This window comes from Anomalospiza imberbis, chromosome 16, assembly GCF_031753505.1.
Source record: "Anomalospiza imberbis isolate Cuckoo-Finch-1a 21T00152 chromosome 16, ASM3175350v1, whole genome shotgun sequence".
NCBI classification, from domain to species: domain Eukaryota; kingdom Metazoa; phylum Chordata; class Aves; order Passeriformes; family Viduidae; genus Anomalospiza; species Anomalospiza imberbis.
This window is the reverse complement of record NC_089696.1, coordinates 14219339-14244959: the sequence shown is the minus strand read 5'-3', so window position 1 is coordinate 14244959 and position 25621 is coordinate 14219339. Positions and strand designations below refer to the sequence as shown.

Sequence of the window (25621 nt, the reverse complement as noted above, 5' to 3'; positions counted from 1 at the left end):
TAATGGCAAAAAAAAATCATATTGAAGCCACAAAACAACAGTGAGGGAATGAGGCTGCAAAGAAAACCATCTCAAAGCAAACCCTCTCACTTTCACTTGAAACTTGGATTCAAGTTGACAGAGTTAACTTGTTCCTGAACTAAGTGCCAGACATTTCTTTGGCAACAAGTTGTTTCTTCCAGCTCTGCCTATGCCTGATTTCACAGGAACAGCAACTGGCAAAAGAATGGAAAACATCGTCCAGACATGAGACACAGGAATTTATTGAGCTGGGACAGGCAATGGCTGATGGAAAGGCAATTTCAGTAATAAAAAATGTGTACATTGTGCTTTGTTTATCTCGGTGTTCTGCTTTACTCAGAGTTTACACACTGGCACCTTCCCAAAGAAAGTACTAGTACAGTATCTCAGTGGGGACAGAGTAAATCTCTGAGCTACAGGTGAGTTGCAACCATCCCACTGGGCAGAATTACTTGTTCCAGCTGCTCAAATGTTTGTGGTTCTGGGAAGCCCCTGGATGTGGAACTTACCTGTCCTGTTGAGCCCGACTTTAATATGGAATAACTAAAAGCTTTTATCATTTATGCCCTTTGTTTTGATTCTTGCCCTTCCTCTGTTTTAAAAGGGAAAGACATTGGAGCTGGGCCCAGAATCCCATGTGCTGCCAACATCCTGCCCCTGCTCTGCCCACATCCACTCACTGAACACAAGAGGGGCAATTTGGAATTTATAAATCTTTATTTGACTCATCTCAGACACAACCACCAATTGTTTAAAAAGAGAAATACAGAAGTAACTGAAAGCAATCATTCCGATTCCAACACACAGGGAATGGAAAGTGTACCAGAGACTCTTTCCAGGAACAGGGCCAAACAGTTCACGCTTCCCTCTTATGTTCCCTTTTGATGTTTGGCCATTTTTAAGTAAAAAAAAAAATTGCAGAAATGCCCCCTTTTTCACCAGCAGGTACTTTGACCCTTAGTGAGGAGAAAGCAAAATGTCTCCTGCTTGTTTGAAAGTAAAAAAGAATGAACCCCACCCTGAGAGAAAACAGGAGATGGGATATATAAGTGCACAGTGCTGCAGCTGATCAAGGGAACGTGCTGCTGCCATCGTCCCAGGAGAGCACACGGTGTCCTGGCCCAGTGTCACACACCCATGGCCCACACAGGCACAACGCCACAGCTCCGTAACCACAAAACCTAAAGAAAGAAATGTCAGCTTCTGCCACCCTGTTCAGTTTGGACAGGAGGTATCTCAGATCCAGAGAGTGGAGCTGTGTCTTTCCTACTCCTTGGGGATTTCAAACATGCAAAGGCTCTTGTACTTCTGCAGCAGCTCGTTTTTGGTCCGGACCTGCTCCCGCAGGTTCTGCAGCTGCTGCTGCTGCTGCTCTGGGCTCACCCCAATGCCAGGCATGGAGCTGATCAGCTTCCTCATCTCCTGGAACTTGTTCTTGAGCTCATTCAGTACCTGGTGAACATCCTGGCTGTCTTTGTCCATGCTGCAGAGGAGAGAAAATCGAGACACTGTGAATTCTCCTATTAAAAACATTGTAATTTCCAATGCAACCAGGGTTTAAACTGGAATTCACTGGGAAATTTGCTCTTGGTATCTAGCTACACACACACCTGATTCACCTACTCCAATAAAACGACACAGATGAATATAGACTGGGTAGCTATGGGGCAACCTGGTTTCCAGCAAATTTCCAGCACACAATCTAGTCACCTCAGAATGTATTAATCAGGTTAGGAGCTGCTCTGCAGCTTTCAAACATCACCCTGGAACAGGCTAAATTCTCCCTCTGAACTCCTGTATCTCTCTTTGGTGAAGGTAAGATTGCGTATGTGTTGTGTGTAGTCACCTGGAAAAAAAGATCTCAGTCTCACCCGTGACCAGTTGCTGCTGTAATACAAAAAAAAAAAATCAATGTAGCCAAACAGCTTGACAGCAGAAAACAGAAACTGTTCCCCAAAGTGTCAGAGAGTGTCCAAAGGCAGAGAAATTGGTACTTGGGAGCTTTCAAATGAGTCTCTGGGGATTTATACTTAATAAAAGAGAAGCAGTGGGGTTTTTTGGGGTTAGTTTGTGGTGTTTTTTTTTAAGAGCATCAGAATTGGCTCTGCAGCCAGCTCTGTGCTTTTCAAGGCTCAGTGTTGTCTGAGGCAGCGTCTGCCCTTGAACCCTCATTAGTATCTGACTCAGCTTTGTTAGCACCAGCAAGAAGTTTTACTGATTCCAGGCAAAAGCAAGTCCCCGCTTCCAGGCTGCCTGTTAATAGGGAGAGCAGGATTCTAATGGTCTTTGAAAAACTGGGAGCCTGTTCAATAGCCAGACCTAAAAATAAATCTGCTTGGCATGACCAGGGCAGAGAGGTGCTCGATTATAACTTTGGGGAATCGTGACATGGCTGAGAGCAAAACTTTTAAGCAGATGGCCGCCGCTTGTTTCAAAAGCCTGTTGGAACAAAATATTCATTATTCCTTTCTAAATAAAACTGCAGCTGGTACTACAATGTCTCCCCATTATGCAGGCACTCAGGGCCAGGTCGGCAGTGGAAAAATACAGACACACAAACAACCAACCCCATAGCACATCTGGGGAAGGATGGGGTGACACTGCCTTTCATCCACCACAGCTGCAGGCTGGCTTTGACAGGGCTGTCCTCCCCACATCCCATCCCCTTCCCCACTCAAAGAGAGCTGATTGCCTGTTGCCTGGTTTATCCAAAGGGATAAATATTTCAGGGTTGGTGTTTTTTTTTTCTCCTGATGGGTAGTTTTCCTGCTGTATCAAGCCACTGAAGTGATTCCCTCCTTAGGGGCATGGAGATGTGGGAGTGAGGAGGTGTGGGAAGAGCCTGCAGCTGCCTGCACCAACGCAGGATTCAACACAGCATCCAGCCACAGCCTGTGCTGATACACCGGGCACAAAACCTGCCTTAAGGCACAGTGCCCTTCACTACACCAGCACAACCCACAGTGGTAGAGCCACACGGTGGGACCTCAGCAGTGATGCTGTTGACTGTACAAGGCTGAAAACATCATCAGACTTTGTTTAGGAAAACTTTCTCCAGACCCAAACAACAGGAAACAGCACCCATCCTTGAATGTCAGCAAATTTACGCGATACATCCTCGCTCCTGAGCACAGAGTCACCTTGGAGATGTGTCCTCACAGCTGAGTCAGTGTCAGAACAGCAGGGCTGGGCTCTGCCACTCGAGGCAGTGTTAGTGTTAGAGGACAGCCCGTTTGCCATCTGTCAGGGACAGGAGGCACAAGATCCCACCGCTGGCCATGGTGGTGCCACCTTTCTGCCACACTGTTCAGCCCCTACGTCGGCTCAAGCCGCCCAGGAAACGCCAAACACAAAGCCAAGGGAGGTAGCTGGGCAGCAGGAGTGGGTGGCTCGGTGGGACAGGGCACAAGATATCCCTGGGACTGTCATCTGTGAGTCACTACAACCTGATCAGTGACACATCACAGTCTGGGAGGTCTCAGCCCCTGGCTACTGCCCACTTTGGTGATGTACACGCACACACCTGGCAGGGGATTTAGCCTCACTCTGTGGTCTGCACGGATCAGAGAGAATCAAGGTCAGGGGGCAGCTTGATGGCTTACACCTAGCACAGTGGGGAAACTGAGTGAAATTACAGTGTTTGTGTTCTCATGCCCATTCTGGACTGGTGTGTCAAAGGTATTAATTCCCATGGACTGGGCTGCTTGGGCTGCTGAGCCATTAAGGATAAACCTCCCTCACCTTTCAGACATGCTTGCTCCCAGTGAAACATCAGCAGGACACAAATCAGCTCCTCAATGAATGCAGAGGGAGAGGGCAGGAAGAAAGCAATTCATGCTTCCCATGCCCACTGCCTCACCCTGCCCAGGTGAGAGCACAGAGCCTTGCCTGGATGGATTTCCAGGGCAGAGACATCCCCTTTCTGGGAATTCAGATGAGCACCTCTGGAGGGCTTATCCTGGCCCAGAAACACATCAGTTATCAGGACTCTTGTACCAGCTCCTTTCACCTGTACAGTGCTTATCTTGAGCTGGGAAGAGAACAGTGTAAGTCCCACTGAGGAAGCCATCCCCCTTTTTACAACTTCCCAGAAATGGGCTGCATTCCTGACGCACTGCCCGTACTTCCTGAGCTGTTATCAGCCAAAGAGTACAGTTCTCTGGAGCAATAACCCAGTGGACACACGGTGCTCCTGCTCTGGGGTTAGTGGTGGGGCAGTGTACCTGAGCCATGGCAGCACTTGCACTGCTCAGGTGACCCTGACACCACCCAGGCACTGGCGCGTCTCAGAGTGGAGATGCACTTGGGGCTGCGCCAGCTCCCTCCAACACTCTTCCCAGGAACTCCAGCTGAGAGAAAAAGGGCAAAGGAGATGCTGGGAGCATGGAGAGCATCACTAGAAGGGTGACCCCATTGCCCTGCTACCTCTTCAGGGCATCCTGGGGAAGTGAGGGCTGGGAGAGCATCACTTGAGGGAGGATCCAATAGCTCAGCTCACTGTTCAAGGCATTATGAGGATGCTAAGGATGGAAAAACAACTTACAGGGAACCCCACTGCCCTGCTCCCCATCCAGAGCATCCTGTGGATGGCGGGAGCCGGGTGAGCATCACTAGAGGGGGCATCCCATTGCCTCACTCCCCATCCATGGCATCCCCGAGGATGCTGTGACTGGGAGAACATCACCGGCGAGAGCACCCCTTAGCCCTGCTCCTCACGCAGGCCCCCCGCGAGCTCTGGTGTGAGGCAGCACCGTCCGAGCGGGGCGGCCGCGGCAGGGCCGCGGCTCCCGGCGGGGCGGGGGGTGGCGGTGGCCGTGCCCGCCGTTACCATTTGATGATGTCGTGGACGAGCGGCAGGAAGGAGAACTCCTCCTGCGCGGGCGGCAGCGGCGGCGGCTTCTGCTCGGCGGGCGGCTCCGGCGGCGGCGGCTCCTCAGCGGCGCGGCCCGCGGGCCCGGACGCCATGGCGGGCCCGGCAGTGACGGAGCGGGGCGGGCCCGGCCTGGCTCCGCCTCACGGCCGCCAGGGCCCGCCGCGACGGCCCTCACGGAGCCGGGAGCCGGGAGCCGGGAGCACTGTGATCCCGCTGAGACCGCAGCGATCCCCCTGAAACTGCCAGTGATCCTCCCCGAAAATCCCCGTGATGCCCCCTGTGCCATGCCCCAGTGTGCCTCCACAGAGATCCCGCCTGTGTACCAGTGATCCCCCTGCACCCCGCCAATGATCCCTCCTGAAACCTCCAGTGATCCCCGAGACCCTCAGTGATCCCTCCTAAAAGCTCCTGTGATCCCTCCTAAAACCTCCAGTGATCCCCCTGAGACCCTCAGTGATCCCTCCTGAAACCTCCAGTGATCCCCCTGAGACCCTCAGAGATCCCTCCTAACAGCTCCTGTGATCCCTCCTAAAACCTCCAGTGATCCCCCTGAGACCCTCAGTGATCCCCCTGAAACTCCCAGTGAGTGATCCCTCCCGAAACCCCCATTGATACCCTCTACGTGCCTCCACAGTGGTCCCACCTGTGCCCCAGTGATCCCCCTGGGATCCTTCAGTGATCCCCCAAAACCTCCAGTGATCACTCTGAGACCCCCCCAGTGATCGTCCCTGTGCCCCCCTATTGCTTCTCCCTACAGCCCCCAGAGATCCCCCTGCACCCCTCAGTGATCCCCCTGCGATCCCCAGGGATCCTCCCCTGACACCCCCACAATGAATCCGCCTCCCACCCGAGCCCCACACATGAGGTGGGGGGTTGGAGGAAGGAGGGATCGTGGAATCCCACACCCCAAGGGCAGAGTGAGGAGAAGGGGTGCCAGGAACCATCCGGGTGTCCCAGGAGCCATTCAGGGACCACATGAACCACTCAGAGGTCCCAGAAAACATCCATGTGTCCCAGTAACCATCCAGGGATCCCAGGAACCACCCAGTGGTCCCAGGAGCTATCCGTGGGCTGGTCGTGGCTCCCGGCCCCTCAGCGCACTTGGATTGGTGTCTCAAGTCTCTGTACATCCCTCTCTTGCAAGCCAAATCTGAGGGGGAAATTGCATTATTCTGTGTAAATAACCACAGCAGGGTTTCACTGTCTTATATCCCAGCTTTCCAACATATTTTTTTGTTATTTGGAGTCCTCAGTTTAATGCAAATGGGGGTTGGATGGGTTGGATGATGGGGATGTGATCCTTGAAATGCCTTAAGGACAGATGTTTACGTGGGACCAGACTTTCTGCTCAAGGGAGGAAGCATGGCCAGCATCAGTTGCAGGGAAAGCAAGCTGGAGTGTTGGATGAGAGCCTGGGCTGGAGACTGGAGGAATCTGGAGGAAGAAAAGAAGCATGATGTCAGGGCTGGGACTGCTGTGAAGCTGGAAGAGGGAGAAGAAAAGAAGGCTGAGAGAGCTGGGGATGCTCAGTCTGGAGAAGAGAGGACTCTGGGCACACCTCAGAGCCCCTTCCACTGCCTAAAGGGGCTCCAAGAGAGCTGGCGAGGGACTTTGGACACGGACTGGAGTGACCGGACAAGGGGGAATGGCTTCCCACTGCCAGAGGGCAGGGTTACCTGAGATATTGGGAAAGAATTCTTCCCTCTGAGAGTGAGGCCCTGGCACAGGTTGTCCAGAGAAGCTGTGCCTGCCCCATCCCTGGAAGTGTCCAAACCTAGGCTGGACAAAGTTTGAAGCAACCTGGTCTAGCAGAAGGTGTCCCATGGCAGGGGATTGGAAGCAGGTGATCTTTAAAGTCCTTTCCAACCCAAACCATTCTGGGATTCTGTGAAGAAATGGAGCTCAGGTGTGACTGACCTGCAGGGGGAAGAGGTGGCTCGGCATGGTGAGTGGTCAAGGCTGGGAGAGGGAGGGTGATGCCCCTCTGCACCAAGCAGCCTCAGTTTGCTTCAGTGAAGTGCTGCCATTGTGTTCAAACCCCTGTAACCACACAAAGCATCACAGCATGGATAATACCAGCCACAGCTGAGAGCTTTTTTTCCTGGTTTGGCTTAGACAAAATGCATTATTTAATTTTTCATATGAAATAGGCCTCCCTGCTTAATGGTTACAGGCTGAGGAGAACTGGGAAGGCAGTTTTCTTTTTTAAACCAATTTCTTTCTGAAAACAAACAGAGGCTATTTATACATCTAATGAGAATGCTGGCAACCATTTAAATGAGGGGGTATTGGCTGTTTGCTCTAAATATAGCAGATGCAGTCGCTCACTTTGTTCCTACTGTCAGGAATAGATCCTGGTTCGGTAACTGATGCTGGAATGTGCAAAGGAGCCTGGGGGAGCCCAGGTTCCGCTGAGCAGATCCCTGTGGGAAGGCTGGTGGTATTTATGGCCCTTGACTGAGCCAAGCAGGAGGCACAGGATGCTGTGCCCTTCAGATGGGGCTGAATGGTTCATTTCTGCCTCTTTTTAAGGGCTGTTTCTAAAGCAGGAGTTGATTCAGGCTCTGTGGGGGCCAGTTCCCTCTGTACTGTGCTGGTTTTAATTCTCCCTTTGGCTTTCTGGAGGAGAGCAGCAATAATTGCTGGGTTGCTGGATGCCTGCCTCTGATGTTTGAGTCAGGCAGTTGTTCCAGCAGGTGACAACATGCAGATACCATTCAGTACCTAAAGTGCTGTCAATCAGCATTTCTTTTTACCTTTCCATTTCTATTTGGAGTCTCATGTTCCCAAAGAGCTGGAACACTGCTTCATCTAGGTGGTGTGTCCCTGCCTCTTGCTTTCTCTTCCTTGTGGAAGCAGCTCCTCCAGCTCCCCCAGGTGACCCACCTCTGTCCTTTGGGGCTTGTCATGTCTTGTGGCAAGTCCAGGGGACAGCAAAGGTATTTCACAGTCTGGTTAAACTTTGAAAGGCTCCTCCACCACTGGAGATGCTGGTGAATTGGTCAGATGAGACTGCGTGGTGTCAGCCTGCACGAGGGCACAGTAGAGCTGTGGTCTGTAGCACAACAGTGTGTTCAAATCCTTCATGAGGGCTGCAGGGAGAGCTGAGAGCAGCTGACAGGCCTGACAGGGAAGAGAAGATTTTTGATTTTCTGCATTGTGGGTGTGCACAGTGTTGACCTCCGGTGAGGAACAGTGCTGATTTGCCCAAATCTTCACCTGTCCTTATGGAGCTCCAAGCTGTGAGACCTTTGTTCCAAGGGGGTGACTTTGGTGACCTTTGTAATGTCCTTGTAATGCAGTTCTTTCCAAATCCTTTGGCAGTTTTGCTGAGGTCTCCATCTCGGATGGGAGGGCTGTGTCAGCCCATCCACTGTTCTCAGGAGGAGCTGGTGGTGCGTGGTGCACTGCAGTTTTCCCTAATTTTCATTCTGGATTTTTTCCCCTGCTATCAGTTCCTCAGCAGAAGGGTTTGAATGAGCAACCTGTGAAAACTCCATGTGAGGCAGCTAAAGCATGAACAAAGACACTTAGTGATGAATGAAATGAATAATTTTCCCTTGGATTTGGTAATAAACCTGAAGTGCAAATGATTGACCTGTTCCTCAATTTAATTGTGGCTCTTTGTACAATTCATTTGCTGGACAGGCAGTGTCTGAAATGTGTGAATGTTTCCAAACCATCTGATTTTCTGTGTACATTCATTGCTCACCCAGACATTTCATTAACCGATTATCCTAAAACCCAGCTGATCAAATAATCCCTATCCAGAATATCTTTTGTTATTGTCTGTTTCTTTATGATACCAATGTTATTCTTTCTTCTCCTGTTATTTCTGTACAGATTGTACCTTTCGTCCTCTTCCAAAGGGAACTTTTGAGGTATTTACCACCAGTTATTTAATTTAGCACCCAGTGACTCTGTGCCTGTCACTATTTCCTTACAATGACTTGATGTTTTTTATATTGATGGTCTGACATTTCACTGGGCTCCACTTCTTGCTGTTGGACCATCTGGAGCTTGTCATGCTGTTGCCACTAGCTCTGTTATCGTTTTTTACTATGTGGCTATCACCAGGTTGAACTTTATCTCTTCCTCCTGCTCCTGCACTGCATCATCAGCTGAATTTTCTGTTTCAGTCTTGCTAAGCTGCTGTGGTGGGATAAGTCTGTATTGTTCCACCTGGGAGATGTTGTCAGGGTTGTGGCCACCTGGAAGGGGGTGATAGGAATGAGAAGTTACAGCTCCAGCCCTTGGCTGTGGTCAGGGCACCTTTTTGTTAGGTCATGGCTGTGATCCTACAACTGCTCAGGTTTGTGGCTAAGATCTCCCTAATTTTGACCAGATGTGAATTCAGTCTTGGGCTCTGCCCTGTCTTGACTCCTGGGACCATTTCAGGCCCTAGTGTCTCAGTCTTCTCATGGGGTTGCTGATGGGAGGGGCAGGTCATAAGCCAAGCTTTATTCTTTGAAACTGTGTTTTACCAGAGGGATTTAGGCCCTGGAGGTCTGGCTGCCCCAAACACTCAGCCCTGCACTCCCACATGATCGTAGAGCTGCTGGTGCCCCAGATGCCATTGAAATTTAACATCCAAACAAGCAGCACCAAAGACATCCACATCACCCTAATGCCTCCTGGAGTCGCTGGCTGCTGGGAAAACTGGGCTGCCACGGGAGAAGGGCCATCATCCCATGACCCAGGAGATGCCACCCTTGAGGAGAGCCCAGCGTGCAGGACAGAGCCTGGATAAGAGGTGGCACAGGAGGCTTGGCCAGGCTGCCTGTAGCCTGGGTGTCACTGCAGGGCATTGGTCTGGCCATGCAGGCCAGTGCTTCGGTGCTCCAATCCTCAGGAGGTGAGTGGGAGTGATTCAAGGCCACAGGGAGTGTCCAGTGACCTCCCCATGTTCTCCAATGCCACCCCACTGCTGACCAAACACGGAGGCTGGCCCAGGCCACCCCAGGGGAGGCACCCTGGCCATTTCGTGAGCAGAGGGAGCACCGAGGACTTCTTGCACAAGATCAGCTACGCAGAAACACGGATCGAGGAAAACACGCAGGCAGAGCGGCCGCAGCCTGGCCCAGCTCCAGCTGCAGGTGGCTCTGGAGCTCACTGTCTCTGTTGGGCAGCTCTGTGATTGTGCAGCACCCCAGAGTGCTGAGTCCTGGGAGCCACCAGTCCCTGCAGAATCATCCCACAGCCAGGTTTGAACGCTCCGAGCTGTTTTCCACCCAGGGCAAAGGGGCAAAAGTCACCTTGCAGGAGCAAGAGGGGAACTTGGAGTGTGAATTTGGGGTGTCCCTGAGGAAACCTACGCCTACAGAGAGAAGTGCCCTTGTTACCACTGGGCAAAAGCAGCCCTGGATCCCTGCTGGCTCCCGCCGCAGTGTGGTGAGTCAGCAACGTCCCTGCCATTATTTAGAAATAATGAGTGAGGCTCCGAACACGTGCAGCCAAAAACATGAGGCGGCAACAGTTTCACTCTCAATATGCAATCGTGGCCTTGAAGCGATGCTGCAAGAGCCTGCACTGAAGGGCAAGGCTCAGCCCAAGCAAGGGTTTCTCTCCTGAGCTCCTGGATGCATACCCAGCATGTTGGGAAGGTGTTGGAGCGGGACAGCACATATTTGTGCATCCCTGTGCACACGCATCCGTGTGTGCTTGTACATTCCCGGGTGCATCCCTGGGTGCATCCTGGTGCTCTTGTGTCCCTGTGCTTGTGCATCCATGGGTCCCAGGGCACCACTGCCCTGCACAAGGACACTGTGGGCGTCACAGAGGACAGATAAATTTACCTGGATGCACATACTAGACACTCACTAATGGGGTCACATTAAGGACATTAATGAAATCCTAGCTTCCTTTCTTGGTGTCAGTCCTTATTCTTGTAAAGTGGGTCAGGCTTTGTTTGTGTGTTTGTCAGGGTCCCTTCAAGCATGGCAGAAAAAGCCATTACCTGATGCTGGAGCCCTTCAAAATATTTCTCTTGGGTTGCTTAAGACAGGGGGAGAGGAAAGGAGCTTTGTTCAGGCTTTATTTTGGCACCATAGAAAATGCATCTGGTTAAGATTTTAGCCCATCCTTCACTTGAATTGCAAACAACATTTTGCTATAATTGGCCTAATTACTGAAATGAGACAAAATTTTTATGGGCTTTGCAAGGTCAGTCAGGTGTCCTCAAAGAATATTTTTACACAGCAGAGCAGTGAGTTTCTGAGGCAGCACTGGCACTGTGGGAGACACATCTTGGGAAGTGGAGAAGTCTCCCTCCAGCTCCAGTGAGAAACCATTTAATCCTTCTCCTGATGGGGAATGGTGCATCTCTGCAGGGCCATGGCAAGACCAGTGTTTTGCTGAGCCTTTCTCCTCCTGACCCTGGGCTTTGTGAGCCCTGGGCATCCCCAGGGTTCTGCCATCCCCACCTGGAGTAGCCTGTCTCCCTCCTCAGCCACACCAGCAGGTCCCACCTGGTTCTGGCGCTGGCATCCATGAGTGGCTTGTCATAGTCACGTGTCCCTGGCCCCAAGGATCCCTGTTTGCCAAGGGCTTAATGTTTAGCTGCTAATAAACAAGGCGTATGAGGGAGGTTTTGATGACCAGGTAGCTAAACTTTCCTGAGAAGGTTGTTTTCCTGCGAAGTTTGCTGACTCTTGTGGCACAAACAAGACCAGGACGTGGTGACATTTTTGTCTCAGATAAAGTTTTAGAAGTTTCCCAGAGCAGGCTTCCAGCATTGCTCCAGCTCCTACTCCCTCACTCCTGGGCATTCCTTCAGTTGGCAATCCAGTGCTCAGCCATGTCCCATCCTGCCCAAAAGCTTTCTCTCCATCCTGACTGCACACTGATTTATCCAAGGAGGAGTTGTTTATTGGGATTGGATTGGTGTGAGGGTTTGGCTCTAAGCAGCTGCAGGGGAACCAAAATAACGTTTTCAAACAATGTCAAGGGGGAAAAGAAAAACCCTTCTTGATGTTCTGATTTGAGAAATGAGTGAATTTGTCCTTCCTGCCTTTACCCCATGGGCATTTCTCAGCCAAAACCTTGACTTTTTTCCCCAAAGGAATATGCACTAATGCCCAGCTCAGCAGCTGCTGCCCATCTCAGTGACCATTGGGAGCCCATGGCTTGATCCAGCCTGGAGCCAGATTTGCCATTTTCTACTTTGTGGATTAGCTGAGCTCATCCTGGCTTCTCTTGTGGGGGCATCCAGCAGAGAGGGAGGCCGGAGAATCACTGAAAGCATCTCAATCCCTAACACCATCCTCTTACCCCAGTGTGGCTCAGCTCATTCATCAATGATCCAAATGCAAACAAATGCCATTAGAGAGGGACATTTGGCATTCAGGTAAACACTGACCCGTCCTCGCCCTCACTCCCATGCAAAACCAGCCCACCTGGCACTGCAGGAAGCTCTTGGGATGCTCCCACTGCCCTCCATGGCAATGGCAGCTGATGGCAGGCTGGGCACCGCATCTCTCCCGCCCAGGGATTACACCAGGACCTGGCTGCCGGCTGGCCCGTTCCGGCATCTCTCAGCAACTGCAGAGATAATTGCCATAAGTCTAATTGTTCCTGCTGGATAATGAGTATTTTGCATCATCATCCCCAGCTGCCGAGAGCATCATCTGAGTTGCTATTTCAGGGCTGGAAAGCAGCTCCTCTGAGCCAGGAAAGGCCAAACCAGGCTGGATCTGGGCACCTGAAGCAAAGTCTGCACGCTGAGGGTCCTCTGACTGCAGTGCTGGTTTGCCGGGCTGCTTTGTTACTGTGCAGTTGCTGCTCAGAGTGTGATGAGCTCTGTGTGTTCTGGTGCTGTCCCTGGTTTTGTGCAATGCCATTGCAGGCAGCAGAGTTTGTCACAGCCTCCCCATGCTGTTCCTTCAGGCAGACCTGCTCCATGCTGCCAGGACACGCGGCCGGCTGGGACCACAGCAAGAGTCACCCTCTCCCCCCATGCGATGGGTTGGATGAAGCGGCCACGTGGCAGGAACCCCTGACTGGGCATTGATTTCTCCTCCATCATCAAGCACTCCGCAAGGCTCGAGGATCCACCAGCTCAGATCAGGGCTGCTCAAGTGCACGAGGCTGGCTTGGCAGCAGGGACGGCATTTGAACAAGGCAGGAACATGGTGCTTCTCCCTGCGCCCCATCTGGCACCTGGGATGGCTGCTGATAATTGCTCCATGCTGCAGGATGTCTTGAGCAGCCAGCTGTGGCATTCCCACTCTGCTCATGCTCACAAACATGTGGGTTTGAGGCAGCGTCAGCAGAGGCTGTGCATCCCATCCATCCCATCCCACAGCTCCTGGCTCAACCCTGGGCTCTGTACCTCACTTGCTTTCCCTTCTCCACAAACCAGCTGCAGACAACTGTCAAGTGCAAACTTTGTTCTCAGAGCAGCACCCCTTGAATTAACCCTCCTGCCTTCGTGGCTGGAAGGGGTTTGAGGACATCCATGTGGCATAAAGATGCCAGGCAAAAGGGTTTGGCTGCCAGGTTGTCACTTACGCCCTTCATGTAATACACAAACCCGTAGAAATTAGTTTGCAAAAGATGGTGCTGAGTTTGCCTTGGGAAGGGGTGGCTTGGGATTTGAGATAAGAGTCCTACGAGCTGGCTGGGAAAGGAGAGAGAGGAAAAAATGCGTCAGGGCAAGAAAGGGGAGAGATAAGTGACGCATCTGGGCTGGGAGCATGAAGCCAATGGCCTTCCTGGAGCTATGGGGCTGCAGGATGGCCAGATCCGGGCTGTGACAGCCTTGGATGGAGCTGGCCCTGTGGCAAAGCCTGCTTGCTGGCCAGGCTTGGGAGCCCTCTACCAAAACTGCAGAGAGAAGGGAGGAGGCAGCCCCAGCCAGGGACCTGCTCTGGCTCCTAAGGGCTGTGCAGGGAATGGGTGATGGGGATGATGCCCCCCAGATTCATTTACTTGCACCCCACTCTCTGCTCCATTCCCTGCCAGTGCTGCCATCCCAGGGCACGGGGTGTGGTCTGCACCACACCACATGGGTTAGATGTTAATTTTTCATCTTTGGGAACATCCTGCCTGTCGTACCAGCTTGAGCTTTTGGGGCTAGGGTAGGTTGTGTACCAAAACCGCCTCTGCTGCTGCCCAGATGGGGATTTGGGTGGCCAAGGTCACCCAAAGCAGTGTCTTCGGGAGCCAGGTGGGCGCTCGTGGCCGATTTTGTATGTTGTCTCCTAATTACAATTCTTCATGTTCCCTCAAAGCAAAAGGTGCAGTCAGCTGGAGGACGGGAAGCGCGGGGATCCGGCAACAGTCGGGAGCTGCTGGCGAGAGGGCGGCTCCCACTTTAGCAGGGTCCCTTCTCCCCCACCAAACCAGCCGCTGGCATTTCTCCTGCCACCATCTCCGTCCTCCTCCTGTGGTGCCACATCCGCTCAGGCATCCTGGCAGGAAAACCGGGAGCTGGCAGCAGCTCCCTGTCCTCGTCCCAGCAGCGCCGCACCCCTGCGAGCACACAAACACTTCTCTTCTGCCAGCTCCCTATTTGCAGCACTGTATATACAGTATAATCCACCCACGGGCTATCCAGGCTGTACTTGGCTGGGAAGGACAGAACATCCTTGTGATTTAAAAGGTCAGAATGAATGTCAATATGTTGTGAGCAAGAATGCCAAATTCACCTTGGAGACACAGGGTGCTCATAGGGACCTGGCTGTTGGGTGTGCTGCTCCCCAGCAACAGGCATGCGGTGCCCAAAATGCCTCTGCTTGCTGCAGGGTCAAGCAGGGCAGCTATCCCTGAGACTAAGAATTCCATGGTGTGCTAACAGCTTTGTCTGTTCAGTCCACAGGTCCCTGTACCCTCTTTCTATGCCAGGATAGTGAGGGAGTGAGCAGGTTGTGATGCCCCTTCATGACATCCTCCCTGTCTCCTCCATTTTCTGGCTCTAAAGCCCAAAACTGCCTCCTCCACAGGGCTCTGGTGCAGAATTTTCTTCCCACGGCTCAGCTGTGGTTGAGGTCCATGGGCAAAACACAGCTGTTTGCTCTGATATCCAGAAGGCAGCAAATCCCAGTGAGCACTGGACCGGGAGAAACCACCCCTCCTCCTGTTCCCAGGTGGAGTGAAACTGCTGTCATTTCAAGCTGGGCCGGAGGAAGCTTGGCTTGAGTGGATGGCTGGGATTGATTTCCAAGTGACAGAGGCACTCGCGTGTGCCTTGAGCTCCCGGCCCTATGCCTAACGATTTTCCCTGTTAATAATCTCCACTGAGCAGGCAGCAGTGGTGCAGGCACAGGGCATGGGGATGAGTGGGATCATTCAGAGCCTGACGTGGCAATGGCAGGTCCATGCTGTTCTCCCTGACATATGGATCCTTTCCATTCCTCCCCAACCCATCCCAGCAGGAGTGCTGCCCAGGAGCCCTCGATGCCAGCAGCACCAGCCCCCCTAATGATGGCCCTATTTAATGAAAACAAAGCCTTCTCAGGGCTTGGGGAATTTGAAGGTGAATTAAGAAACCCCTTCACAGTGGCAGGGAAACTCCCAGGAGCTGATGGTGTTTTGCAGGAGGGGTTTGAAGGCTTTGGAGCTGTCCTGAGCACAGGGGTTCCATAGTGTGTCCTCCTGGACACAGCATTCCCACCCACAGAACTGTGGAATGGCCTGGATTAGACAGGACTTTAAAAGTCATCCAGTTCCAATCCCCTGCCATGGGCAGGGGCACCTTCCACTATCCCAGGTGGCTCCAAGCTGCAACCCGGCCTTGGACACTTCCAGGAATCCAGGGACAGCCACAGCTTCTCTGGACAACCTGTGCCAGGGCCTCACCACCCTCACAGGGAGGAATTTCTTCCCAATATCCCATCTAACCCTGCCCTCTGGCACTGGGAAGCCATTCTCCCTTGTCTTGTCATTCCCTGCCCTTATGCAAAGTCCCTCCCCAGCTCTCTTGGAGCCTCTTTAGGCACTGAAAGGGATTCTAAGGTCTCCCTGCCACCTTCTGTTTCCAGGCTGAACACCCCCAGCTCTCTCTCACCCCAGCTGTCCCTGCAGCAGAGCTGCTCCAGCCCTTGGAGCATCTTTGTGGTCTTCTCTGGACCTGCTCCAGCAGCTCCACATCTTTCTTCCCTTCCTTCTCCTGATGCAGTGCAGGAACAAGAACATGAACTTGTGCGCAAGCTTCTCCAAACACAGACTTTTGGGACACCCCCAGATGTCACCATCCTGGTGCTGCCAGCGAGGAGCCGTGTGCAGGAGGAGCAGTGGGACACTTCTGTCCCTGCTGGAGTCGAGGTCGGGGCAGGCGATGGGAGCTGGCAGTGCTGCCCAGCCTGGCAGGGCTCTCGCGGCCCCGACCTTTCTGGCTTTGAAAACAGGATGGGAACAAGACGCACTTTTGTTTTCAGTTTGGGAGCTGGAACGGGACCTTCAGGCTGTTCCTGGGATGTTGCAGCCTCCGGGCTGTGGTGGGGGTGGGGATCAAGCTCTGACACCCCAGGCAACCTCATTGCTCCTTTGCATCCGTCCCATTTTGTCCTTCGTCAGCAGATCCCAAAGCTATCCCTGTCCTCTCCCGCAGCCAGGCTGGCTGGGGAAGCTCCCCTGGGAGCACAAGCAGGGATGAGCAGCTCTCACTCAGCCTTCAGCTGGAAACCCCCCTGGCTCTCACCACGTGCTCATGTGCTGGGGAGCCCAGGGAGGTCAGGGAGTTTGTGGTGCTGTTCCATGAAAAATGTGACTGTTGCCCTGGGTAGCACAGGGCACTCAACTAGAAAACCAGCATATAAGGATTTCAAGTGCCTGCACCTTGTCTCACCTCTAAAACCCAGCTTGTGGCCACCAAGGAGCTGCTGGCAGCAACCCTGGACTGTGCTGTGGGGACAAGGCCGGGGACAGGAGGGCAGGGAGCAGCTGGGGCTTGCAGCAAGGCCATGCTTATACTCACAAAATGGAGGGAAATGGGATTGAATTCCACATTCCACCATGAGCAGGTTGGCTGGTCCTTACTCAGGGACCAGGGGACTCTGAGTCACAGAAACTAGGGACAATGTGACCCTGCACCAAAATCAAGAAGAGCTCTGGGCATCTCTCCCTGCACAGGGCTGGCAGTGGTTCACTGCTCGATATCTCAGCCATGAGGTGGTCACCCTCATCATCTGCTGTGGGTATTTTGTTCTTCTGGTGTGGCAAGGGAGATTTCTAGAAGAAACAGTGAATCACTACAATCCCTGATGGCAGGAGGGGATCTGGCACTTCACTGTTACCCACCGCCAGCCCTGGGACAACCCCAAGGACAAAAAACTCAGTCTCCCTGCTTCCTGGCCCTGCTCCTTATCAACCTCCCACACCCACAAATGGAGAAATAATCGGCCTCGTTCCTGTGGAAGAGATTGTGAGCGGCCAGTGATGAGAAATCACACGGGTCCTGCCACGTTGGTGCATATGCAGGCACACAGAGGCTCCTGCAGCATTTCCCAGCAAATCCTTGGATTGTGCCAGTAACTCTCATGAGCTACTTTTGCTCGCCCTCCATGGTTTTCTGCCCCTTTTGTGTGCTGAGATCCTATTTAATCTCTTCACTGACAAATTCATACCACCTTTTGCAGTCTTGGGCTTCCTATGGCAGTTGTCACAGCAGGAAAACAGGGGTTTTTTTTAAAGAAAATCAAGATTCCCATGTAATTTCTGCTGTGGGGACCTCAGGAGTTTACTAGGAAAACTAAACCTGATCTCAACTGCCTGTACCGTGGAAAGCGAGGGTGAGGCTGTTTGTGTGTCCTGTGGTGTTCGGTCCAAAATCTCCCCAAATCTCCCCACATTCTTCTCCTGGCTGAGCCCAACCAAAGCTGAGTGAAGAAGTCCCCACAGGGCAGGAGCTGCTAATGGGGCTGGGAACATTGGGGTTTGTAAAGCACAGAGTTGGGAAAGGGGCTAGGGAAGGAATGGGGACACCCAGGGCAGCTCCATCCCTGTCCCCTTTGGCCACAGTCCCTCTTCAGGGCAGGAATATCCAGCATTTCCTTGAACCCCCAAACAGAAAGTATTCCTGCCCTGTGTCCCCATTGCCCTGCTCGGTTCTTTTTCCTTGTGCTCATATGAGGATTCATGCAGAAGTCAGGTCAGGGACCACATTCAGCTGGGAGTGTGTGCCCTGCCAAAGGTTTGTGCCCCGAGTTGTCCCTGCACGGGTCCGGCTGGATCGGTGCCGCCCCGAGGTGCTGCAGTGCCAGCACCCTCTGCTCCAGGGCCTTGTTTGTGCCTCTGGGTGATATTGTCCCTGTGAAAAACATGATCCTTGTTTTTGCTGCCTCAGGGCTGAACCGCTGCCCTCCTCAGGGACGGGTCCCTGAGTGCTGGCAGGGATTTATAGCCTGCCATGATTTATGGTGGAGGTGGAGCGGGACAGAGATGTCACAGCCAGCACCAAAGGAACCCCGGCATTAGTCCAGCATGACCTTACCTGGCCATGCAGGACAAAGCTCTGAGGTCAGAGAAGTGTCCCCTAAGGACAGCGGTGGCATCCACAGGACGGGTGACACTGTGCATGTGTTCAGTCACCTGTTCCCCTCATGGAAAAAAACAGACATGAGAATTTAAAATGCAAATTTTTGGCTCTAGTTCAGAAGTTTGCTCATCTGCCACATCCAGGAGGGACATGGTAGGAGTTGGCACTGCCACGGGGTACAGCAGGTGACCCAAAGACAAAGCAAGTCATGCGGAGTGGCAGCAGATGTGGTGTTGGACTCGGGGAAGTCACTCAGCAATAACACAAAGCAGAGGAGCTGTGGAAATACAGGGCTCCTGAGTAACTGGGATCTGGGACATCTCTGGCCCCCAGGCACCTCTTCTCCTTACACCACCACCCTCCTCTGCAGAGAGGCAGGCAGGGGAGAGGGCAAAGCCAGACCCAAGTGCCAACCCCAAATGCCAACCAGTTCTCTCCCTTCCCATCCAGCTCCTCCTTATCCATGCAGGGCTCTGCAGCCAGACCAAACAGCTCTCGCAGGGCTGCAACCCAGACAAATACATTCAATACAAGCATCTTGTCTTCTGCAGAGTGTCGAAATCCAACCCTGGGTTCTCCCAGCCTGTCTCTGCCCTCCTCCTCCCCTCCTGGGTGAGAGGTCTGTGGTTGCTCAGCTCTGTTTGCTAACTGGGAATTTTTCCCCTCAAGCTGTTTCTTTATTTTCACTGCAAAGTGATGCATGACCACCTTGATTGAGAGCAGGTGAAAGTCCAGCACTGATGCCTGCACCAGTTCAGACCAGCAAGGAGCTGGGCATTCTCCTGGGGGGTGGGTTCAACATGAAGGGACATGGAGAGGTCCCTGCAGTGGGATCAGGTGTGCAGATTTGGGGTCTGCCATGAGCTGGGGGACACTGAAGTGGTGGGACGTGTGGGGTCACACCAAAGCCAGCGCTGCCTGGGGGAATGCTGGGGATCCCTTTCCTCTGGGGACCCCAGGTGGGTTCTGGGGCTGTCAGGATGGAGCTGTCCCCGTTCTAAACCTGGGACAGCATCACCACCATCCCTCCTGGGACAACTTGAGACAGTGACTGGCCTTCCAGACAAAGAGCCTTTGGTGATGAAATGACTCTTGAGCAGCTCCATACCAGACTGACAACCAACCCGTGCTGAGGTCATGCTCTTCCAGCTGGGTTGCCACCAGCCAGTGAGTTATTGCAGGAGGAAAGAGAGGATTTAGCCTTCGTTTATCCTTGCTGCAAAAAACTGGGTGTCTCTCCCCCAGCCCTGAGCATGGATCTGAGGCTGTGAGACCCTCACCGTACTCCCTCCATGGCCCTGTGCATCCCTCACTGCCCTGCTCCTGCAAGGTCCCCACTGCCAGCCCAGTGTGTGTGAGCTCCTGGGAACCCCCTGCACAATGCAAGCGTCTTCCAACACGCTCCCCGCTCACCAGAGTTTGGGCAGACCCTGGATTATCCCCACTTTGGGTCCTCCCCAGGTTGGCCTTGCTGCCCGGCCTGGCTGTGCAGAGGAATGGCAAACAATTCCAGCACAACAAGGGCTGTGCCGGCCCCGTCCCAGCCACCGGCTCTGGGAAATACCCAGTGAGCCCACAGGGTTGTACTGGCAGGAGTGATACCAATCCCTGTGGCTGATAACAGCCTTTCACGGCTCTTAGCCAGGCTCTCTGGGAGAGGTGAAGCAGTTCAGCCTTCCACAGCCCTAAGGAGAGGAAAGGCAGGTGCAAACAGCTAAAAATTAGTTTGAGGAGAGCCAGAGCCATGCTGTGCCAAGCCCTGCTGTGTTCACAGTGGGTATCAAAGGCGGTGTTGCTCCCCAGGTGAGCCCCTTTCCATGCCACATACCCCCCACTAACACTTTCCAACTCCTGTGCTCATTTTCACCCAAATTACACTGGAGGTAGAAGTCAAAAGGCAGTTTCTATGCACATCAGGAGAATTGCTGATGGAGGATAGAGAGGTGAGACAGTTCCTGCTGAGAAAAACGCTGCAGCATGAGCCCAGCCCTTCACCAGACACCAGAGCAGCCACCTGGAGGCCGAACTTCCCAGGAAATCTGGCTTCCTTGGGCCGGCCGCTCACGGCGTGGCTGGGTTTGTTTTGTTCTGGGCTTGAGATACCAGTGGGATGAAAAAAATGCTTTGTAAGTGTTGAATTAAAAGGATGATGCAAAAGCTGCAGGGTGCTTTGGCTGGGAAACGTGAGCGGCTCGCAGTCGGCCCCGACGGGGCTCAGGCTGTTTGGAGAACATGGGGTTTCTGTGATTAGGCTGCTCATATGACTCAATATATAACCACCAGTTACACACTAGATTTAATCTTGGGTCAAAAGTCATGGATAATTCAAACCACGCAGAAAATGTTGATCGCCTGCTTGCTGGAGATGTTTTTCTCTGCAATTCTTTGTTTGGGCTAAACAACCTCTGCAAAGCAAATGCAGCCTGGCTCAGGGCAAGAGTGGAGCCTGTCCTGGCTGGAGTAATCCCTATTCTCACTCCAGAAGCTGTCTGCTCTGCCTGCATCCCACATCCAACTTTCTGAATCTCATTTGATCTCATGCATTTGCTGTGGGGGAAAACTAAGGATGATTCACACCCTAAACTTCCAATTGGAAGCATCTCATCAGTCCTCAGCCAAGTCACCTCACTGTCTGGGCAGTGAGGGTGCCTTCCTCATCCTGAGGGAGCAGGGTTGGGAATGCTGCCTGCCATGACGCTGTAGCAAATTGGGTACCTTGCTCCCTGCATTCTGTATTTCATTTGGTTCCTCTCAGGCACTGCCCCAGTTTCTTAGTTTGGGCAGTTTCTTTCCCAACCAAGTCACAAAAAACACTCTGGTATCCGAAAGATGCCAGTGGGGATGGTTAGGAATGTTCTGCCTGATTGGGTTTAATGAACAAAGGATTCCCAAGAAGGGTCCTGGAAACATTGATCAGGTCAAAGATCTGTGCCTGGGGTGGTGAGGGACTGGAACTGGATCAGCCCAGAGAAGCTGTGGGTGCCCCATCCCTGGGAGTGTCCAAGACCAGCTTGGACAGGGCTTGGAGCAACCTGGGATAGTGGAAGGTGCTCCTGCCCATGGAAGGGGACTAGAACCCCATGACCTTCAAGGTCCCTTCCAACCCAGGCCATTCCATGATTCCATGATTCCGAGATTCCATGATCTTGAGCTCTGAGGTTTGAGTGTGTTTGTGGGGAGTTTGCTGCTCCGTGCCCCCATGAGTAGATGGTTGTCCTTTCACTGCTTTCCAGAGGCAGCATTCCTGATTTCTGGCGAGTTGCTTCTCTGCTAAAAGCTTCACTGGGCAGGAAAGGGAGAAGCCATCCTTTAGCTTTGCAGAACACTGCCTTGCAGGACGGTTTATTTGTAGGGAATGCAGCGTCCCTTCTGCCGGCGGCAGCAGACGTCACTGCTCGGTTATTGCACAGGGACAAGGGCCTGTCGTGGAGCATGGCTGAGCTCATCCATCACTGAGCTCCTCTGCTCCTCAGTCTCCTCACAGGTCATTAGGAAGGATGAGTGATCCCTCCCTTCCTCTACAAAACCCTTTGCCATGCAGTGACAGAGAAGGATGCGAAGAGCCCCTAAGAGCACAGAAAAGCTTTTCCCTGTGGGAACACAGGGAAAGGAGGAGGCAGAGAAGCAGCATCCAGTCCATTTTGCAATCAGGAGGGGCACTGAAACAACCACCTCACCCAGGGCTGGGCAGGATGATGTTAAACCCCATCCCTGGGCAGAACCTCCTCCTGCCCTCACCATGGAGCTGCGGGCACAGCCAGAGCATTTACCAACAAACCAGGGATCTGAGCCTGGGGTAGAGCCAGCCACAGCCTGAGAGGGCTGAATCCTCTTCCAATACATCTGCACAGGAAAGAGGCAAAGCCCTTGGGGATGAGGAGAGAAAGCACTGGAACAGGCATAAACAGCTTAGTAATAATACTAATGATAGCAGTTAGCACGTCGGCAGCGGTTTGCAGCGCAGAGCTCTGTACAAACATTAATTAGTGCAGGCAGACAATTCAGCGATATGGTTCCCATTTTGCCAACTACCACGAGCAGAGAACCGACCATCTGCTTAAATCCTCTTTAATTTAATCCCAGCGCCTTCCCAGGAAAATCCTGAGCCCGTTTCAGCCTCAGATGAAACTGCCAGGAGTGGAGGGACCCTTCAGACTCTCCTGGATCCCACCAAGGGATGTTTGAAGGGTGTTGGTGGCTGTGGGCTGAGCCTGGAGGTGGAAAACACACAGCGGCTGTTTTCTGTGTCAATAAATACACGTGGTGTAGCCATAGCCAGAGCACTGGTGGTTTTCCTTTAGACACGTGTTGCTGGACTCTTTGGGGTTTTCCAGTTGCAGATGTAAAGTTGGTTTGGGCTATTCTCACGCTTTGCTGCCCTGCCTGTGGTAGTTTTTATGACTTGTTGGGACAGCTGGTTCATTAATAAAAATTAAAGCAGATGGTATTAAAGCCCTTTGGGCTGACTGTCCTGGCTCGAGGGACATGTGTGGCTGAGACTGCAGGCACCAAACACCAGGATAAGTTCAAACTGCTGAAATTGGGCTATCCAGGGCTTTTTTTCTTTGAGGATACTGCTTTGTATTGCACAAGCAGCACAGACTGCAGCGGGGTTTGGCCAAGGATGGGGGTCAGCACTTGGGGCTTGGTTGAAGCCCAGCACAAGGCAGGCACAGGAACAGCCCCCCAAAAATTCCTGGGGGAAATGCAGATATTGCAGGAGGGTGAGCCAGGAGGGTGAGCAGCTGGAAGCAGAGTTGTGATCACACCTCAGCACTGCAGTGCAGTGCTGCTGGGGGTGCAGCCATGCCTGGGGCTTTCTGCAGCCCTCCCTTGCTCCACAGATAATTCCCAGGCAGGAAAAGAGGCAGATGGAACCACAGGGGATGGGAAAGGCCAATGCTCCCACAAGGAGACCCCCTTCTCCTTCAGCAGCAGGAAAACATGTTTGCCTACTCTTAAGCTAATATTGAAACCACGGAGCTTTCCCAAACACTGTGTCTGAATTTCCCACTGCACGTGAACTCATCAGCCTTACACATGGAAGAACGTGCTCAGCTACAGCACAGGCTGCTTTTCCTAGGCTGATTTATCAGGATTAGTGTATTTTTTTTTTCACTGGGATTAGATTTAAAAGTCCATAATGGTGGAATTTTCCCCTCTTCTCTGGGCAGGTGGGTTCTAATACAGAGTCAAGAAGGGTTTGCAAAGAATTTTTTTTTTCTTTAGAAAAAAGAGCTCCTGAATCACTTTGTCCCTGACTGAGAACACCTCATATTTCATCTAAATCCTACAATGAGCTGAGCTGGACCTGCAGCTACATCGCAATTACGCAGATGCTGAAATGCTTGGCTAAATCAGGGCTTTCCTCCTCTCACCATCTCCCAGGGCCTTTTCAAATTATCCCCCAGCCCAGCCATGTTTTGAGTCCAGGGTGGTGCAAATGGTGCAGATAATGCTGATTTCAGCAAGATCCTCTAAGCTTGGGCTCTCAGTTTTGTCTTGTGAATGGCATCCCCAGGCAGTTCCTGCATCCCATCTCCACACCAGCTTGCCTTGTTAAGTGTCTGATTTTAATTTCTCTCAATCAGGAGCTGGGCCCAAGCAATTACGTAGTAACGAGCAATTCATCCAGGGGGAGAGTGTGGATCTAGGTTAATTGGTCTGACAACTGAACCCAAGCCTTTCTGGTTTTGCCCAGTTTTCCTTATTTTTCTCTCCTTCTACACAATCTCTGCAAAGCTCTCAGCCTTGTTAATTAAGGAGGTAACTTCACCCCAAGGGCTGCTTTGTTTTCCCCTTCCTCCTTCGAAAGCAAGGATAAAAAAAGCAGCAAGAATTAGCTAGTTTGGGATGAAACAACCTCCTCGGAGCAGGACAGAGCCGGCTGGAGTCAGACTGTGTGGAGCTGCTGCTGTTCTCCTGGGCTTTGGGGAAACAACGCTGCGTGGGTAAAGCAGGTGCTGGGCCAGAAACACCCCTCCAGGCACGTTTGACGTGTTCCACAAGCACATTGCAAAGCAGGACAGGGTGGAAAACAGCAGGGTCCCCAGGGCTGGGTGGGTTCTGGGTCATGGCTGGGGCTGCAGTGCTGCAGATTTGGGTTTATGACTTCTTGGGAACATACAGCCCTAAAGGTCCGGGCACTTCTGGAACCCTTTTTGCTAAAAAACACTGTCAAAAGCCCTGTCCGTGGGGGTCTCTGCCCTGTGGCCACACCAGGAGGAGTAGAAATGAAGCTTTGCCCTTTTTTTGTGGACTCTTTGTGGTCTCTTTTTATGAATTCCCATTACAAAGCTGGGCTCTGCCCATGCCGGGCAGGGTGGAACACCCAGCTCCCTGTTTTCCTGTATCCCTTAGGTGTGGGGATACATATATACCCCACTATACATGAAAGAGCTAGAACATATTCTGTGCCTCCATTTTCATAATCTGAATGGTTGTGGGTAACCCAGAGATCAGTTTTGGAGTGATGTTGATAGTCAGACGTTTCCCTGCAGACTGGTATGTCCTGCAGAGAATGAACTGGCCCTAGGGCAAGGAATCAGTCCCAAAACATCCCCTGTGCTCCAAGGGTGGCTGAGGCTGCCGCTGGCACCCGTGCCTGTCCCCAGGAGCCACCCAGGAGCACTTTCCCTGGGATAAAAAAGGATGTGCACAAGATGCATGAGCAGGAAGCACAGCTGTGAGACCGTTCTGCTAGACTGGAAAAGGAAAATCTGTTATAAAACAGGCACCCAAGGCATGAGTTTGCTTTTCCAGAGGCTGTGAGAGCCAGAGGGTCTGGGACTGACAGCAAAGGAGATGCCTGCAAGAGGAGGGGTGGTGACACCTGGAAAGCTTCAGAGATTGTTCCTCGGGGCTCGTGGAGTTGTTACCTGGCATGGCTGTGACTGGGAGGGGAAGGGAGCAGGTCTGGGGCATTGAGCCAGGGGATTCCCAGCTGATGCCCGGCCAAAAGCATCATGCAGGTGTGCACAGAAAGGGTAACAGAGGCACCAGGGATCCCTGTCCCACCGAGATGGGGAGCTGGCTGAGAGCTGGGACTGGCTGCTGCCACACCTGGATGGTGCCTTCAGCAGTGACATCACAAAATGGTCTGGCTTGGAACCTTAAAGATCATGCAGTTCCAACCCTGGTGACAGCACTGAGCCTTGCCTGGGTGGCAGCAGTGTGGTGTTCAGGTGCTTTGCAGCACCAAGTCCCTGCCTTTCCCATCCCTTCTCCTGGGAAGGGCTCAGCCCATGCAGCAG

General features: G+C 52.6%; 1 protein-coding gene across 1 annotated transcript; it reads right to left on the bottom strand.

The window, feature by feature from the left end:
- Positions 1 to 719: 719 nt before the first annotated feature.
- MED9 (mediator complex subunit 9) lies at positions 720 to 5010 on the bottom strand. The gene is made up of 2 exons (XM_068207195.1): positions 4850 to 5010; positions 720 to 1504 (listed from the first exon to the last, which is right to left on the bottom strand). The coding sequence occupies exons 1-2, from the start codon at positions 4984 to 4986 to the stop codon at positions 1288 to 1290; spliced, it is 354 nt and encodes a 117-aa protein (XP_068063296.1). The 5' UTR covers positions 4987 to 5010; the 3' UTR covers positions 720 to 1287.
- Between the last annotated feature and the right edge of the window lie 20611 nt (positions 5011 to 25621).

Bases quoted from the DNA above. Each gene is read 5' to 3' on its own strand.
- MED9 (XM_068207195.1), bottom strand. From the start codon at position 4,986: ATGGCGTCCGGGCCCGCGGGCCGCGCCGCTGAGGAGCCGCCGCCGCCG. The intron at 1,505-4,849 runs GTAACGGCGGGC...TCTCCTCTGCAG, and splicing joins GTCCACGACATCATCAAATG to CATGGACAAAGACAGCCAGG.